The 24,750-nt window shown below is 37.6% G+C and overlaps 1 protein-coding gene across 1 annotated transcript in view; it reads right to left on the bottom strand.

The window, feature by feature from the left end:
- The window catches only part of LOC121371399 (kinesin-like protein KIF26B), a 217,361-nt gene that overhangs the window by 166,688 nt on the left and 25,923 nt on the right, over window positions 1-24,750 (bottom strand). Inside the window, exon 3 of the mRNA XM_041497266.1 lies at window positions 22,496-23,488. Within this exon, the coding sequence (XP_041353200.1) occupies window positions 22,496-23,488 (993 nt within the window). The remainder of the gene's footprint in view (window positions 1-22,495; window positions 23,489-24,750) is intronic.

Genomic DNA, 24,750 nt, shown 5'->3' on the forward strand with positions numbered 1-24,750 from the left:
AGGCCTATAAATCCTTAATTTAGGTCAATCAATGAAAAATCTTTTGTATGACTTCACCCACAGTGAGGAATATGATCTTAAAAAACCAGCACCAGACTTTGGCAGTGACTAGAACCCAACCACATGTAAAAAAGGCTCTTCTTGCATTACTTGACACAGGCAATGAAAGTGGTTATTTAGTGCATTCACGGCCCATTCTCAGACCCACTCCACACACTGCAGGGTGCATCTATTTCATGCTCATTTGTAATCAATAATCTTCTCTGCAGTGTAACATGCAAGCACGTTAATTTCAATTGTTGGGATTCAATTTCGGTGTCAGTGTCTCATTAGGGTGTTTATTTCCAACATGGTGCAAGTTGACAGGTCTCCTGGCCTCATCTATCATATCTGGGCTGTGTAGTACCTGACAGGGTCTTACAACACACAACTTGTTCCCGAGAGAAGGGTTGAATATAGGAGACCTGCGCTCAGGACCAGTGTTACACTGGGACATGTTTTGCACTTGACTGATGTCATCATTGAATGATATCTGAATGAACGAATGAATGAATATTTAAAGACACCCCAGCATGAAAAATACATCGGCTATTGGGTGTCAAACTATATGGTAAATGCAAATTTTTAGTGATGATCAACATCAATATAAAAATGCAAGAGTTCAATTAAAACATAGTGTAAAGAACTGTCTTCAGTGATATTTATTCCTATCTATTCCACTGCATCACTGACATGGTCATGGCAGGATGCACCTCATTGGTAAAGTGATATTTATTCCTATCTATTCCATTGCATCACTGACATGGTCATGGCAGGATGTAGCTCATTGGTAAAGTGATATTTATTCCTATCTATTCCACTGCATCACTGACATGGTCATGGCAGGATGTAGCTCATTGGTAAAGTGATATTTATTCCTATCTATTCCACTGCATCACTGACATGGTCATGGCAGGATGTAGCTCATTGGTAAAGTGATATTTATTCCTATCTATTCCACTGCATCAGTGACATGGTCATGGCAGGATGCACCTCATTGGTAAAGTGATATTTATTCCTATCTATTCCACTGCATCACTGACATGGTCATGGCAGGATGCAGCTCATTGGTAAAGTGATATTTATTCCTATCTATTCCACTGCATCACTGACATGGTCATGGCAGGATGTAGCTCATTGGTAAAGTGATATTTATTCCTATCTATTCCACTGCATCACTGACATGGTCATGGCAGGATGCAGCTCATTGGTAAAGTGATATTTATTCCTATCTATTCCACTGCATCACTGACATGGTCATGGCAGGATGCACCTCATTGGTAAAGTGATATTTATTCCTATCTATTCCACTGCATCACTGACATGGTCATGGCAGGATGCAGCTCATTGGTAAAGTGATATTTATTCCTATCTATTCCACTGCATCACTGACATGGCCATGGCAGGATGCAGCTCATTGGTAAAGTGATATTTATTCCTATCTATTCCACTGCATCACTGACATGGTCATGGCAGGATGTAGCTCATTGGTAAAGTGATATTTATTCCTATCTATTCCACTGCATCACTGACATGGCCATGGCAGGATGCAGCTCATTGGTAAAGTGATATTTATTCCTATCTATTCAACTACATCACTGACATGGTCATGGCAGGATGCACCTCATTGGTAAAGTGATATTTATTCCTATCTATTCCACTGCATCACTGACATGGTCATGGCAGGATGCATCTCATTGGTAAAGTGATATTATCTATTCCACTGCATCACTGACATGGTCATGGCAGGATGCAGCTCATTGGTAAAGTGATATTTGTTCCTATCTATTCCACTGCATCACTGACATGGTCATGGAAGGATGCAGCTCATTGGTAAAGTGATATTTGTTCCTATCTATTCCACTGCATCACTGACATGGTCATGGCAGGATGCAGCTCATTGGTAAAGTGATATTTATTCCTATCTATTCCACTGCATCACTGACATGGTCATGGCAGGATGCATCTCATTGGTAAAGTGATATTTATTCCTATCTATTCCGCTGCATCTCTGACATGGTCATGGCAGGATGTAGCTCATTGGTAAAGTGCTCGCCTGATGCACAGTTAGTTTGGTATCAATCCCTGTCGGTGGACCCATTGGGCTATTTTTAGCTCTAGCCAGTGCACCATGACTGGTATATCAAAGCTTGTGGTATGTGTTATCCTGTTTGTGCGATGGTACACATAAAAAGATTCCTTGACTATGACACAAAGATTTCAACATTCCCATAGTTAATTCTTAAGTTCAAGCACTGGATATCTACTCCACTACAGTGGTAGAAATAAGCAGAATGTTTTACTAGTCCAATGGACAAATACATCTAGAAATCTACTTGTCCGCCATAATTTTCACTTGTCCAAACAAATGGTTGGTTTTATTCAAGTACAAGGATGATGTTTTTGATTGCTTAGAATGAAACTGCATTGAACATTTTCATTTGTCCACAGGACAAGCATCAGGGTGCATTTGTTTGTCCGCATAGATTTTCTCTTGTCAGGACAAACGGACAAATGCTTATTTCGAACACTGCACTGCATAACTGAATAATTTCATTTCATTTCATCACTGAACGATTTCATTTCATTTCATCATCAAATGATTTCATTTCATTTTATCACTAAATGATTTCATTTCATCACTAAATAATTTCATTTCATCATTGAATGATTTCATTTCATTTTATAACTGTATGATTTCATTTCATTTCATCACTGAATGATTTCTATTTTATGTGTCATTGAATAATATCTATTCCATAATGTTGTTGATTTTATTTTTACTAAGTCATTGAACTGTTTGTACCATATGTGTTATTTTAAATTACACTCATTTCCTTTATAATTATATAGCTAAGTAATATATGATTTATTAATTTTCTTATTTATATTAAATATTGATTTGGCCTAGTAACTAAATTGATAGTAATAACACTGTCATTAATTTATGGTACTTTTATATTAATAGTATTGTTGTTGTTCATTAGTACGTTTACAATCCAAATAGATACCATACCATAAATTTGTTTCATAAACATGTATTGGCTATCTGTGTCACTTAAAAGCGTGAACGTATGTGATGAACATTGAATAATGTACATTTATCTGTAATTCCACAGAACACTCATTTTAACTGAATGCAAATCAGTTCTGTTATTTCACAAGTTCAGATTAGACACGGCTACAATATTATACAGTGAAACCCCTATAAACCAGACATCCATGGGACCAGGTACAAAGTCTTATTTTAAGAGGAATCTGGTTTAAAAGAAATTCTGGTTTACTGTGGGTCTAGTTTTGAGGGGTGTTACTGTTTAATATGCTTAACTTGAAGGGAACAAAATTGAAAAAAAAACCCAACAACAACAGTTATTAGTGTTTGTGGAGGTATATGCCATACCTAAAGGAAACATGCATATTTTGTCTGCAAATATAATAATATAACATTAGGAAGTCTTCTAGAAATAATTCATAATTTGGCTTATTACTAATTCCATTTCCTGCAAAAATGTGATTTATTACCCATTACATTTCCAGCCAAAATATTTCCCTTGCACGTGATCATTTCTCTCATCTCTAGCTACGTTTTTTCTGAACCAAAATAAATGTTAATCTTGGAGAAAATTTTCAATTAGGGTCATGACAATGTAACGGAATCCACAATCTGAAAATGCAAGAAAGCCATTATGCCAAAATGGACAAAGAGAGAAAAAAAAGCCTCAATTAAAAACCATCCTCCTTTTTTTTTCCATTTGCAAAATGCGATTAATCAGCAGTGACCATACAAACTGTGAGTTTTTGAGTCAATCTCTAACTAAGTCCTCCTGTAATAAAGACTTCTTAGTGAACTTGCCAGGCCCTGTTTCCTGTTTTCTGCGAATTCATACATAATCCTGATAATGATAATGATTAATTTTGCCTTCAGCTAGACCCCTCTTTGCCTGGCATCATTAGGACGTTAATGTGAACAATTGGATAAGAGACTCCAAGAAGCAGAGAAGAGCCGGCACAAAAGGCTAACCACTAAAAAGCAGTGGAAAGTCTCAGGAAACTACACCCCATCACTGCCGAGTGCTCGAGGAATCCCTGGGCAGACCTTGGATGCCTCAGTTGGTCCAAATGTCGGACAATAAAGCATGTAGAATAATGAAGTTGCTGACACTGTGGAATGGTTTATGTAGTGGAAGAGCATGGAACTCATTTCCAATAAAACACAAGTTATGGCTTTTCACTTGCACTGCCATCTGCTGTGCTCAAATTGTCTGTCTCATAGAAAACCATGAAAAAATGGCTATTTGTGTAAAAAAAAAAAAAATCGGTCTGTAGAGAAAAAGGGACATTTTATGATCTGTTGTTGACAGAGAGACATGTTTATGGGACATCATTGAACAGCCATAACCATTTTAACAATAGAACATGACAACCCGTGATGCATTTACATCAGCTTCTTAACAAAAAAGCTTTATCAAATTTTTTATGACTTTAATTTTGGTGAAGAAGCAAACAAATGACGGTGAAATAATATGGCAAATTTGGCAATATTCATGAAGAATGCAGTGAAATATGGACATGTATTTATACATTTGTATCTATATCAAAATAGTAATTAAAAAAATGTGTACATTAATCAATTCATTTTGTACATAATTATGTTTTTAAGTATTCTGAAATTAACTGGAAGCATTTCTCAATGTCTATGCAGTTTGGAATGTTTGTATTCAGTAAGAACAAAGGAAAGGGATATTTTCTGAACAACACCTCAGCACATTTTAAACTATGGCTATTTGGTTTTTAACACATGATTATTTTCACACTTGGTTAAGGGAGAAAGGAAACCTGCTGCTACACAGGTTACTACTGCTGTCACATAGGTTACTCCTACCAATATAATTTCTATGGATACCATGCTTTCACCACAGTAAAAATTATGCACAGGAAAAACAGTCCTTAAACACTTTTATACATCCTTTATAATATTCTTTTTGTAATCAGTTTTTCCTATCACATTTTGCACAACGTGTTACAGTGTTAGTTATGGTATATATCGAATACGGATTAATAAATATGTGCTGACACATTCCATTTCTTTCAATAAAAAATGTCCTTCACTTTCTTTTCAAACAGTAACTGAATGAACATTTTCAAACAGTGACTGAATGGACATTTTCAAACAGTGACTGAATGGACATTTTCAAACAGTGACTGAATGGACATTTTCAAAGATATACGTGTATACAAGGAGTGTTTGATGAACTCGGTACAAACTGCATTGAGTAGCAGACAAAGAGATGTCTTATTGATTGCGACACGGCTAAAGGTATTATGGAAGACTTCATCTGCACTTCATGTGGGTCGCCATTGTGCAGGCTGCGAAATAAAAGACCATATGTAAACACAAAAATCTATGCACACTTACAAACACATGCAGAAAACATGGGATCAAAGATGAGCTGTGTTTGCAAATACTTTGTAGAAATGGACAAATCTTGTCGTGATATTAACACACCAGCTGGTGCAAACAGGGGCATTTTTGTGTTCAAAAAGCTGTGTGCTGCTTTTGACAGCCATTCTTCAATATACCTTATTAAAGAGTATATTTGCTGTAGTACATTGATATATTGATTCTGGGACAGAAAAGACAGAGTACAATGAACAAGCATTAAGAAATGTACAACACAACAAACAATAAGCTGGTGTTAAAAAAAGATCATTGATTGTAAAAGAGAACACATACAAGGTTATTTCATTGAACAATAACGCATGTAAACTGTCGTCTTGTTTATGTAGGGTGAAGATACATGTAAATATATATACCTGGTAGATAAAAATATATAGAGATGTTTTCACTTTGCTTATAAGAAAATACAAAATAATATGTATATGAATTGGTGTTATTACAAAGCACACAATAATTCCATTACACAGAGATATCAGCACATGTATGTTTTTTTAACTAAATTCTTGGATCTATTTGTTTAGAAAAACAAAAACAATTGTCCTCTTTTTTCTTTTATGTTAAACTATAAAATAATATATATATTTGTCTTTATTACTCTCAAATATCAATAAAAAGTTAAGGGAAGGTGTAGTGCTGTGTATGATATGGCATGACAATAAAAATATTTTAAAAACCAACTTCCCCAAAAAAATATCCACCCCAAAACAAAACCCAACCCAGCAGTAACAAAGTATTTTCTAGGTCTCAGAAATATATTTTAATTTTTAGTACATATACTTGAGAGCATTTTCAACCAGAGTTTACGTTAAAGTACAGGCCCCTATCTGAATCCCCACTGAGCAGTTTAATTTACATGACATGAATTTTATAGCAGGTCTTTCAGGATCTCTAAATGTCAAATCTTTGATAATTTTTTACTCATGACCTTAGAGGAAATCTGGTTACATTTTTCCACTGCAGCAAGGAATCTTTTATAAGCCCTTTTCCACAGACAGGACAGGACATACCATGGCCTTTGGTATACCAGTCACTGGGCACTGGTTGGGACAGCAAAACACCTATGTTGCAAACACTTCAGATGAGTGCTCTACCCAACTAAGCCAGCTCCTGCACCTGATGGTACATGTATCAGAGCCTTTAGCTGTTGAACCTGTTCTCTTTTATTCACTTGGTAGATATAAGAATGGGCCCACTGAGATGGTTCAATCCTGTGATGCAAGCACCTCAGATGAGCACTCTAACGACTGAACCAGATCCTGGCCCTAGATGGCACCAGAGCCTATATCTGTAGAACCCATTCTCTTTCATTAACTTGGTAGATATAAGAATGGGCCCACTGAGATGGTTCAATCCTGTGATGCAAGCACCTCAGATGAGCACTCTAACGACTGAACCAGATCCTGGCCCTAGATGGCACCAGAGCCTATATCTGTAGAACCCATTCTCTTTCATTAACTTGGTAGATATAAGAATGGGCCCACTGAGATGGTTCAATCCTGTGATGCAAGCACCTCAGATGAGCACTCTAACGACTGAACCAGATCCTGGCCCTAGATGGCACCAGAGCCTATATCTGTAGAACCCATTCTCTTTCATTAACTTGGTAGATATAAGAATGGGCCCACTGAGATGGTTCAATCCTGTGATGCAAGCACCTCAGATGAGCACTCTAACGACTGAACCAGATCCTGGCCCTAGATGGCACCAGAGCCTATATCTGTAGAACCCATTCTCTTTCATTAACTTGGTAGATATAAGAATGGGCCCACTGAGATGGTTCAATCCTGTGATGCAAGCACCTCAGATGAGCACTCTAACGACTGAACCAGATCCTGGCCCTAGATGGCACCAGAGCCTATATCTGTAGAACCCATTCTCTTTCATTAACTTGGTAGATATAAGAATGGGCCCACTGAGATGGTTCAATCCTGTGATGCAAGCACCTCAGATGAGCACTCTAACGACTGAACCAGATCCTGGCCCTAGATGGCACCAGAGCCCATATCTGTGGAATGAGTTCTCTTTCATTAACTTGGTAGATATGAGACATGTAAGAGAACACATAAAGCTTTCATCTGTCAAGTGATTTTCTATAAATCAACAAACCAATCTACAGAAATGCTCCTACATGCCCACGACAATGCTGGCGGTACTATGGAGAACAATCTGATCTCTGACCAAGAGCTTTGCTTCTAGCTTCATTTGCTTACAGAAGTCATTCATCACTCTTATATCCTCACACCCAATTATTACACTGCTACCATTTTCTCACTAGAACAAAACCATTTTCCATACAGATTCTCCAAATTACCAACTTGACTATTCATTGTGTGCTGAAAGTGAGCCGATAATTCTGGGATGGGGTGATATAAATGCATGCAGCTGTTGTTATATCTAGTGATGTGAGGATATGAATCATGTGGCTGTCAAAGCACAATCTTCAATATAGCACTTAGATGCACACAAACTGGAAAACAACTCTAATGTGATAAAACGTGCCTTGGTAGTAAAGCGGTTAAGTCTTTAGCTTGTGGGATGGTAGGTGCTGGGTTCATGTCTCTGTACTGGCTCCACCCAGATTGAGTTTTTAATGAATCAGTGGAGAGGTGTAAGACCATTACACAGACTTCTCTCTCACTAATCACTAACCATTAAACCTTCCTCGATGGCCAGCCCAGTAAGCTAAAAGTGTGCCCAGGACAGTGTGCTTGAACTGTATCTGGACATAAGCATGAAAACAATTTGAATATGAAAATGTATGTATACTGTAAATATTTGGTACTCACACCATTGTTAACCTGTCCAATGTCTATTACCTTTCAGAAATGTATATCTAGACCTCAAAATGTGGCTTATACAAAGCAATATGGTGAAGAAAAGAAAAAGGAATGAAATATTTGTACAACAGTACCTCTGCATACTTTGTTTTTAATGCTAGGCAACCACCACAAGGTAGCTAAAAAATATCAAGTGTTTAATTTGATTCCTTCTGATTTACAAGCAAAGGATTTCTCCACTTACAGAATAGACCTATATGTATTTATTTTATAATGAACAAATGTAAAAATATATGGCATTGACAATTAGAAATACATCAAATATATAAACATGTTCAAAGAACAACTAAACCTTTTGGACATTGTCGCTAAAGACTCTGATTTGCATTGGCTCTGAATGAACCAAGAAATGACTGGACATCAACTAAATCATGAGTATTCCTACTAAAAACACGAGGCTGCTAGTTGGTCACAAATTGCTATTTGAAAAGAATACCCAAATTCAAATTCCAGATTTTATACTGCTTCTTTGTGTCCATCTCATTGTCTCCATTCAAATAAAGCATCATATTAGCTATCTGATAATTAATTTACTTGCCAACACCCCTTACAAATCTGAAAACTCCAAATCATCAGTTTTATGGCTATAAGTGAACATTTTGGCGGCATGTTCCGTTGTGATATGGAGAAATTTATGGCCAAAACCAAATAAGGTTACTTTCAATTTTTTAACTTGGGACAAGTGGTACAAAAGGCTCATTGAAGATGGCAAGAAAACTGTAATAAAGCTTGTAGTAATAAAGGTCTAATTTGATTGTGCTTCAACAGATCATTGTCTGGAGAAAGGCTGATATGGTCAGTTGCCAACTGGAGACTCTTTGCAAATAGCTTAAGGCTTAAGCTGAGATCTGAAACAATGCCACTGTGGACACCACTGCTAGTTATTTGTGCACTGTGGTGCAATATCGGCTCAAACAGTGAATTGTCAACACCAAACTTGGTTTTCATTGTGGTGTTAATATTAATAATCCAAGCATTAAATTCAATATTTTGAAATGTATTTTGGTTGGTGGAATAATTGTTTACAAATAACAACCCCTGCAATTAAGAAAATGTCCACGGTATAAAACATGCCATTGAAAAAAAATTTTTTTGAATATTCCAAGGGAAAAAGTGCAGTGGAGGAGAAACTAAAACTTCCAAGTCAACCTCCACAGCATTGCCGATTGCTGTGGGCAATTGTAGGGCTTGAATAATAAATGTATTTGTCAATAAACATTTAGATATTTGTAAATGTTTTAAAATGAATGTTGATTGATTTTAAAATGTTATAAATAATAAATAATGTATATTGATTGTAAAATGTTATAAATAATACATACTGTATATTCACAAATTACACAAGATGAGTACCAAATGTAAATTAACATCTTCAAGTTTGTCTTAATAGAAACAGAACTAAACAAATTTAGCCATTATTGTCATAACATTTCCCATGGCACTTACTAACTCAATATGGCATGACTATATGCCTGTATACAATACTTGATTTATCAATATAAAACTGTTCATGTTTCTATACTACAACATTCACTGTTATTATGATGATGTACATTTAACTAGCTATTTAATAAGCATCAAACTGCATTACCAACAAACTGAACTGAACCACAGTGTAGCCATGAAACATCATTACTTGTACTGGCATATAACACCAAACTGGAGAGTATTATTATGATGCTAAACATTTCCACTCTAGAAATGTTTGTTTTCTCAGCATACTAGTTTTGAAATAAAATTTTCATTAAAACCAAAAAAAACCTACCTTACAAATTTGTGTTTTCCTGACGGTGTCAACATTTAGTTGATAAAATGTTTAGAATTTTACATTGTGATTTTAAACAGAGACTTTATTTTTATAACAAATTGTTTAAATGATATTTCAGGCCTCAGATAATTGAAAATTTGTGTAAACCATTTATGAGTTATGTCCTCCCCCCCCCCCCAATTTTTTTTTCAGGTAACCCATTTCATGTTTACGTAACCCATCATCAACTTGTAAATGACGTCATAAAATAAAAGTGCCAAGAAAATAAAGGTTTAGACAAAACTATACTTACGCGAGGGAGGCGCAAACGAAACAATCGCTCTCGCAATTGTCAGAGGCCTATATGTTCCCGAAGACTTGAGATTCAATTTTAAAAAACACAATTAAAGATCAATAAAAGCGGACTGTCACCAACAGTATGTCTAGTGGGTTCTGTCTGGTGGCCTTGGTGTTTCATGTAGAATGGAGCCCAATGGTTGTGGCTCTCTGGGACAGACATACATTCTATTGACGAGTTCACTGAGGGACCGACTTTTATTGCCTGGGAGAGGCCAGGCTTCCTTGTTCACCTCAAGTCAACCATTCACAGCCACATAGTCGTGTAGATCCTATGAAAATTGCACACACTATTTCTCACATCCCACTCGGTTATCTATTGTCAAACTTATGGAAGTTATGGTTTTAACAACCGTAAACACTGAAATAAAAACTAGGGGATTATAAAAAATAGGGGATTATAAAAACTAGGGGATTATAAAAACTAGGGGATTATATTTTTTAAATAAAAAAATCTCTATAGTAATAATTATAACAAATGTAAATAATAGAATTAAAAGAAAGGACTTATATTGCCCCCACCAAAATTTAACCAAAAAAAATCTCTATAGTTATAATTAGACTCACAGTGTTATTTGTAGAATTTAAACATATTTTCTTTTATGAGGCCTTCATAACTAACAATTATGATAAACTGTATGTACATTATATACAACAATGAAAATATAATCCAACACAATACAAGCCACTACTGACAGTCAGGTCTGTAAATGAAATTTGGGCTCAGTTCTTTGATATAGACATTGAGGACAATTTAAACAATGGCATGCAAGACACAGTTACTAAGTACATATAAGCATCAAGTGTCTGTTGACCTACAAAACAGTAATACTGTTTTAGTTCGCCGAGTTAAATAATTTATCATGTACAAAGGTTGGCATCACCAAACAGCCTTTCTGTTGTTAGAGATCAAGCACATAATACAGATTTTTCCATGTGTGAAACTTAATTATGAGGGCTGTTTTTGTAGGGATTTTTCTTCTTCACAACTTGGACCTTTGGTAGCCAAAATTAATCTTTTTATATTTTTATAATGGCGTTATACATCAAATCCATCTCCACTGTCTCGAAGAACAGTTATTTGAAAAGAATCCTTGTAAAACAAAACCATTGCCTCTATTAAGGCTTGATATCTGAACTTGAGAGACACGGTTGACCTGATGTGTTTATTCAAGTATTTACGGTACTGCCTATTAAGGATTCTACAGAATTTATGTTTCAATGTAAGATCATAAACATGTAATTAATCTATGCTTCAACAGTTTCTTGTGAAATGAAATCAAAAATATGTTTCTTTTGATCTGAATACAGATTTTATTACAAACACGAACATGGATAAAACCTTGTGGTTTAAAAATATGCACATAAAAATGTTTGATTGCACAAATTATGAATGAATTTCATCACGTATCAAATGGCAGGTAGCCAGTTTTGTAATAACAGTACCAGTATATGTATATTAGGCTGTAAGATGCCATTCATAGTTCAGCAAATGTTAATTGTATTTGAACTGATGAATATATTTTATAATGAATTTGCCAAATAGCAAATTCCATTAGAACATCATTTAAATAATTTTATTACTTTATTTATAAAAACTTTATTAAATATTAAGTAAAATGTTCCAAATTCCTGGCATACACACACATACACACACACCCACACACACCCACACCCACACACACACACACACACACACACCAGATGTAGCCCAGTGGTAAAGTGCTCGCCTAATGTGCGGTTAGTCTAGGATCGATTCCCATTAGTGGTCCCATTGGGCTATTTCTCATTCCAGCCAGTGCACCACAACTCTGAACTGGTATAGGTTCCATTATACCAAATCAATTCCTATTGCCGATAATGTTAACGTTTACTAATAAAACTGATATAAGCAGTGTTTCAACACACCCAGGAAGTACAGCAATAGAAAGTGTGGCACCTCACATCTAATCTAGCTGCAAGAAAATGGGGGGTCACGTATCATTTAAGAGATTTAATTTATGTTTTTAATAGCAACCGTAATTTTTGCTGAAAATTGCAGTTCCATTTTTGGGGGTACCCCGCATTAGTTTCAACCTCTGGTATATACTGCATAACAACTGTATAACAAATAAAAGTGTATTTATTTATTGTCAATGGATAATAGTATTTGCATAAATAATCAATGTCACATATTACTACCAATCACACCCACAGCTGCTTTTACTCCGTAAATATTTGACGGTGCACGTCGAACCTTGACACAGTACTCTCTTCTTTGGTACTATGCAACCTATATTGAAGGCCATGGTATTTGCTATTCTGTCTGATGGATGGTGCATATAAAAGATCCCTTGCTACTAATGAAAAAATGTAGCGGGCTTCCTATCTAAGACACTATGTCAGAATTACCAAACGTTTGACACCCAACAGCCGATGATTAATAAATCAATATGCTTTGGTTGTGTTGTTAAACAAAACAAACTTAACTAACTTTCATGAGATCCATAGTGATATCCAAACAAGTTAAATTTCACTGAATTTCAGACCCCTGCACAGTATTGCCATCAAGTCTAGAAGAGGATCTGGAGAAAGCATTGCTAAATAAATCACATAGATGGAGGTTCATCATTATCTGCCATGATGGGTAAAACAGAGAGTGTGTGAAAACACCACCAGTAGACCTCAACCGACCAACTAGATCTCTTTCACAGTCGCAGGTATTTCAGTCACGAGCTGTTTACAACTCGCCTTCTTAGATAGCTGGAATTTAATCTAAGATTTCTGCTGCAGATAGGCATTTCAAATTTCCTCTTTTAACAAAAAAAATATTAGAAAAAAAAAAATTGTAAAAATTAAAATAAAATTTAAGATTTATTACCCACAACTGTGAAAACAAAAGCATGCAATAGCTCTTTGTTGAAATCTAATATAGGAGATTGTTGAAAGGAATGTTTGTTATACAAAGGACTCGTTAAATGCTATTATAAATAGAATATTGACCCATGAAATGAGGAACCCTTTAGCACCTCTACACACTGTTCTTGAAACTGAATACCTACTGTGGAGTGCTGCATTATTAATCTACATAAAATTAACATTACATAACATGGATGTCAAATTCTCAATGTCCATGTGCAGCAGATGTGTAAGAATGCACAAACTACGTAGGTGTAAACGGAAACTACACAGCTGTCTTATGGGGATACTGCCATACCCAATGTTGCTGATCATGCAACTGCACCTCACAAAGCCTAGACCTAGTGTTGGAACTACCACATGATTGTCTACCGTTTGTTAAATAATGTATTAGTTCTGTTAAACATATACAGAGCATGGAATGTTTTCTTCAATATTGTATTGCAATTTGCTATAGATGAACTTTCACAGATCGTAACAATTCTGTAACATTACATACTAGTTGTTAATCAATTTTCAAACAAATAGCACACATGTATGTTGCTAATCAAAATTTTGAAAACAAAATGTTCTCGGCATACATATGTAGCTGATACCAATGTAATTAGAGCCTGAGATGATAAAATGTTAAAAGTTCACATTCACGACATTAGCAAATTGATCATTTTAACAACTGGTACATACTGTTTGTATGGGACAGACTTTGCTAGAATCTAGATTTTATGTTTGAGGCACTTTGTTTGCTGGATCGAACCTCCATGGTAGACCCATTCTCTGACTGGGTTTTCCCCATTGCAAACAGTGCCCCCACAACTGGCATATCAAAGGCCATGGTATGTGCTGTTCATAGTCTTAGAGGAAACCCACTACATTTTTCCATTAGCAGCAAGGCATTTTTTTATATGCACTTTGCAACAAACAGAACATCATATACCATGGTCTTTGATATACCAGTCATAAGGTGCTGGCTGGAATGGGAAAAACCAAATCAGAGAATCGATCCACCAAGGAGGTTCGATCCTTCGACCAAAGCACCTCAGGTGAGTGCTCTACAGACTAAGCTAGATCCCGCCTATCATAGCTGATAAGCAGATCCCTAGCTTGAAGCAGGATCAGCCCAGGATCGTGCATGTGGTATACACTGGCAGGTGATACACACTTCACACAGCACATCTGGAAGATGTCAGCCACAGGGTGCTGGGGTCTCTAAAGGTGATGATCAAGTCTAATTTTTAATGATCTCCTATTGCCCGTCTGATCTCCGATTGCACAGCTTACAGGAGTCAGCTTTCTCCTGTGTCTCTCTATTACCTTCTGCTGCATCAGTGGCCACATGGATGCTAATTGAAAACAGGAGTAATACAACCACAGGCTATGTTCAAATATCATCCACACGTGCAGAAGAAATTAATTTTGAAAATCTATTTCAAACATTTGTCATAGTTTCAAAGATTTTGATTATTTAAAATTCTTTAATTATATCAATACGGAAATAAAGTAATGGAACCAATGTTTCTTTCTAAATTCTAATTTTGTTATAAAATAGATATTATGTATATTAATATAAATGTCACAGATAATGAAACTATATATTATTTTTTCAAATTTACAAATTAAGTTATTAAGGGTGTCCAATCTTGCAACATAAATAAAAAACAGTTTAAAAGTTGTTTTTTTTTAATGACACCACTAGAGCACATTGATTTATTAATCATCGCCTATTGGATGTCAAACATATGGACATTTCAGTCACAGAAATGAAACCCGCTACATTTTTCCATTAGTAGCAATGGATCGTTTATATGCACCATCCCACAGACAGGATAGTACATACCACAGCCTTTGATATACCAGTCATGGTACACTGGCTGGAATGACAAATAACTCAATGGGCCCACCGACGTGTCTCGATCCTAGACTGATCGCGCATCAGGCGTGCACTTTACCTCTGGGCTACGTCCCGTCCCTCATCCTAGACTGATCGCGCATCAGGCGTGCACTTTACCACTGGGCTACGTCCCGTCCCTCATCCTAGACTGATCGCGCATCAGGCGTGCACTTTACCACTGGGCTACGTCCCGTCCCTCATCCTAGACTGATCGCGCATCAGGCATGCACTTTACCACTGGGCTACGTCCCGTCCCTCATCCTAGACTGATCGCGCATCAGGCGTGCACTTTACCACTGGGCTACGTCCCGTCCCTCATCCTAGACTGATCGCGCATCAGGCGTGCACTTTACCACTGGGCTACGTCCCGTCCCTCATCCTAGACTGATCGCGCATCAGGCGTGCACTTTACCACTGGGCTACGTCCCGTCCCTCATCCTAGACTGATCGCGCATCAGGCGTGCACTTTACCACTGGGCTACGTCCCGTCCCTCATCCTAGACTGATCGCGCATCAGGCGTGCACTTTACCACTGGGCTACGTCCCGTCCCTCATCCTAGACTGATCGCGCATCAGGCGTGCACTTTACCACTGGGCTACGTCCCGTCCCTCATCCTAGACTGATCGCGCATCAGGCATGCACTTTACCACTGGGCTACGTCCCGTCCCTCATCCTAGACTGATCGCGCATCAGGCGTGCACTTTACCACTGGGCTACGTCCCGTCCCTCATCCTAGACTGATCGCGCATCAGGCGTGCACTTTACCACTGGGCTACGTCCCGTCCCTCATCCTAGACTGATCGCGCATCAGGCGTGCACTTTACCACTGGGCTACGTCCCGTCCCTCATCCTAGACTGATCGCGCATCAGGCGTGCACTTTACCACTGGGCTACGTCCCGTCCCTCATCCTAGACTGATCGCGCATCAGGCGTGCACTTTACCACTGGGCTACGTCCCGTCCCTCATCCTAGACTGATCGCGCATCAGGCGTGCACTTTACCACTGGGCTACATCCCGTCCCTCATCGCAATCATGTATCTAAATCCTAAAGCAATATTTTAAAATGAAAGAAATGTTCAATGACACCTCAGAACATTGTTAACTACAGCTATTTGGTGTACTAGTAGGGGCGGGGCATAGCTCAGTGGTAAAGCGCTCACTCAATGTGCGGTTGGTCTAAGATCGATCCCTGTAGGTGGGCCCATTGGCCTATTTCTCATCACAGCCAGTGCACCACGACTGGTATATCAAAGACCGTGGTATGTGCTATCCTGTCTGTGGGATGGTGCATATAACAGATCCCTTGCTGCTAATCGGAAAGAGTAGCCCATGAAGTGGGAACAGCGGGTTTCCTCTCTCAATATCTGTGTGGTCCTTAACCATATGTCTGACGTCATATAACCATAATTACAATGTATTGAGTGCGTCGTTAAATAAAACATTTCTTTCTTTGGTATACTAGTAGACAGATGGATGTATGGGTAGATGGATGGAGATAGATAGCCAGACAGACATATTGATAGACAAGACAGTCAGAGAGATAGACAAACACAGATGGACAGATAGTCTTCATAGACAGTCAGACAGACATACAGACAGAGACAGTCTAGATAAACATACATACATACATACATACATACATACATACATACATACATACATACATACATACAGACAGACAGACATATGAATAGATACTCCTATTATACAGCAGTGAGTGATGAAACTTCACAAAGACAGGAAAACACATAAAAAGGACTTTGATACTTAATTTAAGGGGCACTCTTTGAGGTAGGGAAAAGCCTACTGAGTCTACTAATGGGGACTGAACCCACGACTTGATGAGATCTCAGAGCTATATTTGTATATTTAAAGGCCCAACCATTATGATATGCAGAGATCTTATGTCTGTCATATTTCACACAAAATCACATCAGTCAAAAAATCATTCTAATTTTGTAACATACAACCAACATTTTGTAACATACAACCTCATTTAAAAAAAAAAAGATTCTAATTTTGTAACATCAACAACAAACATTTCATCAAAAATTGAGTCTAATTTTCTAACATTAACAACCAACATTTCATCAAAAACTGATTCCAAATTTTGTAATCTTTAAAAACCAACATTTCATACTTCTTTTTTTTTTATGTCCGTGAAAGGAAGAACAACTTAATTAACTTCTAATTAACATCTAAAGGTGAGTCCAAACTGGCATGAATACCGGAGATGACTTCATAATTTGTGGCATCTAAAATGTGCCACAAAAATAGACTTGCATCTGACAGCTGACAGCTGCAACTGTGAGGCAGCAGGCAGTCTGACCAATTATGACTTTTTCTCATCCTACACATCTATCATCTGTGAGGAGCTGGCAGGGTAATCATGTGTTACATACATCCCTCACACCCGTGGTAAAATATTACTGGCACAATGATGCCATACCAACACAGATAGTAATGGTGTATGCTGAGATACAAAAAAAATCTTAATTAGATCCAATTTGAAATATTTTCAAAGCCTTTGATCTCTGTGAAGTATTTTGAATCCTTTAATTTCAAAAGTGCGAACAGTACAGTGGAAACACTTTTAACAAGAACATAGTTCTCAAGACCGGACCCTCTGTAAACCGGAATTCCCTCAAAACCGAACGTTTTACAGAGTCCCTTTTTAAAACAAGTACAGAACATAACCTCCTGAAACCGAATCCCTCTTAATACCAGACAATTGTGTTGGTCCCTAGGGAGTCCAGTTTAGAGGGCTTTCATTGTAGTTGGATTTATATGTCCAGCACAGTACATACCATTGTGATTGGGTTCAAAACATCAGAATATTGTAGTTTTAAATTAAATAATGCAAGGTAAAACAAAATACATTGCTGTCTATACATTATAAAACTGATACGCTGTCTATACATTATAAAACTGATACATGAGACAAAAAATACTAGTTAACTTGACCAAAAGCCAGCTCACCCCTATCTATTAGACCCTGTGGTTGGTCAACTGGGGCCTAATTCACTAAACTCTTGCAAATTCCTGATCTCGCAGTGCAATGCCAAAAGACTTGCAAAGAGGATGCTTTGTTGTCTAGCAGAGCCTAAGAGAGCTCTGTGAATTAGGCACCTGGTCTCAATCTATATAGTAAACTCTGCCTCTCCTATTTGACTACATTTTTTATATATTATCAATAAATTTTCAGTGATCAGTACTTATTTATAAACAAACATGACTAACTTATGCATCTTATATTACAAAATTTGACGTTATACATTTCTTGTATTAAATGGCTTTGTAAGATGATTTTTTAATTTAATATTGAAAAAAACAACCCACTGAACTTTTTACCCTGTGATATTTATAACTAAAAGTATATTATGCACCATTTGTCATGCCAAGAAGTATGGATCTGCCATTAGATTTGCCCACAGGAAACATTTAATTAAAAAAAAAAATTCAAATTCTCTAAACTACAAGTCAGACTGTGAGAATGAATTGTGATTGTTCTAGTGGCCACAGTGTACTGCATGTGTTCACAATAAGGTCAGACTAATAGTTTAACATACTTGTGTTCAGTTAACCTTTAAACACGGCTGTCCAGGCCACTCACTCTGTTAATGCCAGCTAGGTGAGATGACAAGAAAATAAATTATCTGTGTCAGATTTCAGGAGAAAACAGAAAACAGCTTATTACTCCAGTGTTCAGGTGTTGGGCTGTACATTAAACTGACTGAGGGGGGAGGGGGAGGGGAGGAGGGGGTATTCTGTAGATAGTGGAAGAGCACTCAGCTAAGAACACAAAGGATCTGCTGTTAAACCAAATTTAACAGTCAAATTCAGTATGATTGTTTGTTTTGTTTAATGATACCACTAGAGCACATTAATCATTGGCTATTGGATGTCAAACATTTGGTAACTGTGATGTATAGTCTTAGAGAAGAAACCTGCTATATTTTTCTATTAGGTCAGGTCAGGTCATATGGTTTAACATGCACATTCAGAGCAAGTTGTTGTAGCGCACGCCTGTCATGGGCGCAGGTGTTGACTTACACAGGCTCCTCGGTCCACGACAGGAAAGGGCTTGTGGGGTGAGTGGGAGAGGGGACCGTCTGTGCTTGGCAAGTGCAACAGAGCACAAGCAGCCCGACCAGGGTCAGTAGTGGGCGAGGGTGTTTGTTTTTCCATTAGTAGCATGGGATCTTTTATATGCACGATTCCACAGACAGGATAGCACATACCATGATCTTTTAGATACCGTATTTCCTCTAATAAGCGCACAGGTGCTTATTCATTTCAAAATAGTCACAGACCCAGTGCTTATTGGAGACCAGCACTTATTGGAGACCCGGTCTTTATTTTTTTCAAACACATTTTAGGAATTAAATCTAAAATCTATAAACTTACAATTTTATATATTTTTAAACTTTAATTTTGAACTGTAACAAAACTTTCAACTTTAACAAAACAATGAACAAATTTAGATTATTTGTCCATGTAAAGTATCTAAATTATGCCAGGAAGTAATTAGTTGTCGGCTGTCTTACTCGGCATCTATTGGAAGCCTGGTGCTTATTAGAGGCCCAGCGTTTATTTTGTTGCAAAGTGTTACAGACCCGGTGCTTATTGGAGGCCGGTGCTTATTTGAGGTCTGGCGCTTATTAGAGGAAATACGGTATACCAGTCGTGGTACACTGGCTGGAATGAGAAATAGCCCAATGGGCCCACTGACGAGGATCGATCCTTGACCATCCACACATCAGAATAATACTTTACCACTGGGCTACATCCAGCCCCCAATTATAACCATATATAACCATAATTAAAATGTGTTGAGTGCATTGTAAAATAAAACATATTCCTCCCTTCCTCTCTCAACCAAGTGTTGAAATAAACATTAATTAAATCCCAAAGAGCCATAGTTTAAAACGGTTTGAGATATTATTAAATAAATATTCCTTTCTCCTTTCCGATAATTTATCATTGTGTTGTTCCGGGCAACCTGTTGGTGTCTGTCTATTTATAGACAATGTACACAAACCATGGTACGGTCCCCAGGACCAATGTACAATAAAGCATATAATGCATTAACAATAACAGATTGTTTCGGGTAAGCATAAAGAAGAGATTTGAAGGGTGATCCAGCCCTTTAAGCCTGACACCCCATAAACAAGGTCATCTGAGGTTGTGTCAACACTCTCCCATTAAGGGTAATATCCCCGAGCTGTCACTTTCAGTGGGCATGTAGTCTACACTGGCCAGGGCCTTGTCACAAAACCAATATCCTCACAACAAGAGAGCTGCCGTTGTAAATCAGTGTTTGTGAAAGAAACCATTTCTACTGAACTTGTGGTTTTGAAAGGGAGCATGGACAATGGTACTCTGTGATAATTGCGAGCCCTGATTTATGAGAAGCTGAAGCCAGACAAAGCATACATTAATAAGACACCTGTATTTTAGAGTAAGAATAAAAAATTTAAAAACTTGAAAAATGTTGGAAAGCTAAATTGATTTTGCACACTGTGACTTTTGTTTCAAACATTTACTGTGAACTAGCTGTGAATGTTCACACTGATTTGTTCACGATGAACTGGCTACAATGTTCACAGTCAGTTAGCTGCAAATAGTCACAGTGAATTAGCCATGAATAAAGAATAAAGAACTTGAAAAGTGTTGGAAAGCTAAATTGATTTTTCCCACTGTGACTTTGCTACAAACATTTACTGTGAACTAGCTACTGTTAACAGATTTATTCAGTGAACTGGCTACTAATATTCACAGTGAATTAGTTGCAAATGTGCATAGAGTTGAGTGAATCAGCTACAAATGTGGAGCCATGGACGTACACTGTGATAGTGATTTGCCATATGCTCCATTCTTTATCAAGTTCAATAGATCCTTTTTATTGTCAGGGCAAACATGTCGTATTGTGTCAGCTGTCACAGACCTTAAACACATTCTATTGTTCAGTATTATGGCATATGGTGAAATACAACTTGAAGGATATTAAAAAAAAAAATCTCACATATTTATTTCACTGTTAATGTGTGATATGTAAAATTCATTACCATATATATTATGTATAACAGTCAAAAACCTTAAATCTAGTGTAGTCCCTCCTAAACGAGTACACCATTGTGTATTAATGATAATCACTACATAGTAAACTATTCTTATACAAACAAGTTTAGCAACTTGGTACTACATGTACTACATAGTACTTTAAAAGTTTAAAGTAAGCTACATTCAATGACAGGACAGATACACATTTCATTTTGCCGTTTCTTAAACTGACAAATGATGCATTGATTAAAGTCACAAAGTTGTCTTTAATTTACCTAAGCACATTTACAGAATTTCTAAACTAGTCTTATTACATATAATGAAAACAAACTTCCTGATTTCCTTAATTTTCTAGTCATGAATAAATAATCAAGATTTTGTTAAAATATTACTTTAGCATTAATTTTATTGAGTGATGAGATGTCATCTTGAACATAAGGGTTTTGTTAGATGTAATCAGTTTAATGAATCTCATAATAAAGATTTAACACAATGAAAATCTCTTCTCACTGATTACATGTACCATTTCATCTGGTGCAATATATCTCTAAACAGTGAAAATATTCAAATAACCTCCAGGGAAACAATCTTCAAACAATCTTCAGGGAAACATTTTGATATATGAATATATAATTTTGTATAACATGTAACAAACTGTTGTATTTCAGTTTAATACATAAAATCAAGTTGTAAATTTCCTCTTTTTTTCTCTAGATATGAAAAAGGGTGCTGTTATCTTTTTTATTTTTTTAAATGAAAGATAAGTAAGAAGCATATAATAGCAGTATTTTTTAAAATTTATACATTAGTACTTTAAAATATTCCCCAATTAATTATCACATGGAATATGTTCTAGAAAACATTGGAGTATAATATTATGTTTAAACATGATCACTTAAGCTTCATCATGAAATGTAAGTAACATATTTACTAAACCCATACAGACAGAAGCAATATATTTAGAAAACTCCTTATAATAATGGAAATAAATCATACACGTGTAAGTGAACATACTTGAAGAGACAGGAAGTGACATCAAAGACCAGCTGAGATGGGAGGAATAAATCACCTGGCAGGTGAGTTGATTGGTCGAGAGAGAGAGAGAGGGAGAGAGGAGTGTAATTCGTCTAGGAATGCAATAAGAAAATTATTTAGAGGAAGGGAAGCACACATTAGAAGGCATGTTAGCAGAAATTAGCTACTTACTTTGATGAGAGAAGTTCCGTTTGACATGTTGTCTGGAAACATCAACCTGAGGGCCTGTCTCTTGAGATCCACGAGACATCCATTACAGTGTTGGCACAGTACTCCACTCCGAACCATGCTGCCCAGCGTGCTGGAACCCCCGCTAGAATCTGTCCACGAGGTGTCGATGTAGCGCTCCCCCGAACTCTGACACTGCAGTCCACCCACACTCCTCGTCTGCCGCAGTGGTAAAATATCCAACAGTGGTGATCCTCTCTCACTGTGTGAGATGGACTGTCTTTCACTGTGTGAGATGGACTGTCTTTCACTGTGTGAGATGGGCTGTTTCTCAAATTGTGAGACGGGCTGTTTGTCAGCATATGAAACAGTCTGTTTCTCACTGTGTGAGAAGGCCTGTTTCTCACTATGTGAGACAGACAGTTTCTCACTATGTGAAACGGGCTGTTTCTCACCTGAAGCAGCAGACTCTTTCTCAATCACGGTGGGTGACAAACACCTTCTCTCACTCACACTGGTGATGGGTGTGGCTGGACGGCCAAACACAAACGACACTTCGTCCACCACCCCAGCAGACCTCTTGGCTACTCCCTGGCTCGACAAGGGTGATATCGTACCTCTGATGGGGTACTCCGTATAATCCACAACACTGGCACCACCACCACCACCTCCACCCCCAATCTCGTCTTCCCTGCCACCGCTGATCTCTTTATCTGCTATTCCATTGTGAAGCAGCACGGTTATTTCGCTGATACCGCTGGTGTTATGGTCTCTGTCAGCGATTCCATTGTGGCAGGATTCCCGTCTTGTCTTACCGTGGTTTCCTTTAGCCACAACTCTATTGTAGCTGCTCTCCCTGCTCTCTGCCGAACTTGAATGGGTTTTAGCAGCTATCTCGCCGGTGAGGTTCGGAACATGCCTAGAGTGACTGTCACCTCCCGCGGAGGACACACAGAACGACACACTGCCCGTTCCACAGATCATGTTCCTGTCACACTGAAAAACACAGAGAGAGAAAGAGAGATTAGTGTTTACCTCCTGTCAATGGACTTTCATTTGCTAGTAAGTTAGGAGAGTTGTGCTTTCATTGACGGGTTACACACAAGAATAATCTGAGATAAGTGTCACAGGGACCAGACCTTTTTTTTATTATACTTTATTTCCAGTCCAGTGGTGGGCAGTGACAGTTGTTAAGTGTGTTAGCCACTAAGTGTGTTGTTTGTAAGTCAGACTGCATGGTGTGCTGCTGTAGACAGGTGATCAATCTACACAGTGGCATTGATGACCCCTAGTACAAGATGCCATTCATATGTAATTATTCATTTAGGCAGTGTTAAAGAAATACATATAATGTATTAATTTCCATTCTGAAATAAAGGTAAATGTGTTTATAGCATTATAAAGATGGATTGAACAATATCCATCTGTCCGTCTGTCCATCTATCCATCCATCTACTCACCTATAACTCCCACCCATCCACCATCCATCCATCCATCCAGCCAGCCAGCCAACCAAGCCCATACACCCATCCAAACCCACCCAAACCCACCCACCCATCCATCCATCATTCTGTTCTGTTTGGAAATTAAAGCACATATATATAAAAGATCCCCTGTTGCTGTTTGATAGGGTTTTTCTTGTTATAACCAGTGAACCACAACTGGTCAAAGGCCATGGTATGTGCTTTTCTATTTGTGGGAAAGTGCATATAAAAGATCCCTTTCTGCATTAGGAAAAATGTAGTGGGTTTCCTCTGATGTCTACGAGTCAGATTTACCAAATGTTTGACATCCAATAGCCGATGATTAATTAATGTGATCTAGTGGTGTCGTTAAACAAAACAAACTTTCTGTTTGATAGGCATCACATTTCAGAATGGCAGCAGCAAGTTTCCTCTTTCACACACACACACACAAACAGACAAACACACACAAGACCAAATGTCATAATAACCACATGTTAGTTAGACACCAAATACTCATAATTCAAAAGATTCTGAGGCGCCAATTAAACAAACATTTCATTCTATCATCCACACCTCAAAAAATGAAAAACAATCACACATCAATAATCTATCCAATGATCTAACCATACACAAACAACGCACATGCTGAAATACCTTTCTCCTTTCATTTTCCACCCATCAACAGAGTAATGTAGTTCTCCAAACAAACTACCTGTGGCAGTACCAACGGTGTTGCTATTCATCAACACGAAGACGTGTTTCATCACAATGCACAACACAGACTGAAGACCT

Source organism: Gigantopelta aegis, chromosome 4 (genome assembly GCF_016097555.1).
Source record: "Gigantopelta aegis isolate Gae_Host chromosome 4, Gae_host_genome, whole genome shotgun sequence".
NCBI classification, from domain to species: domain Eukaryota; kingdom Metazoa; phylum Mollusca; class Gastropoda; order Neomphalida; family Peltospiridae; genus Gigantopelta; species Gigantopelta aegis.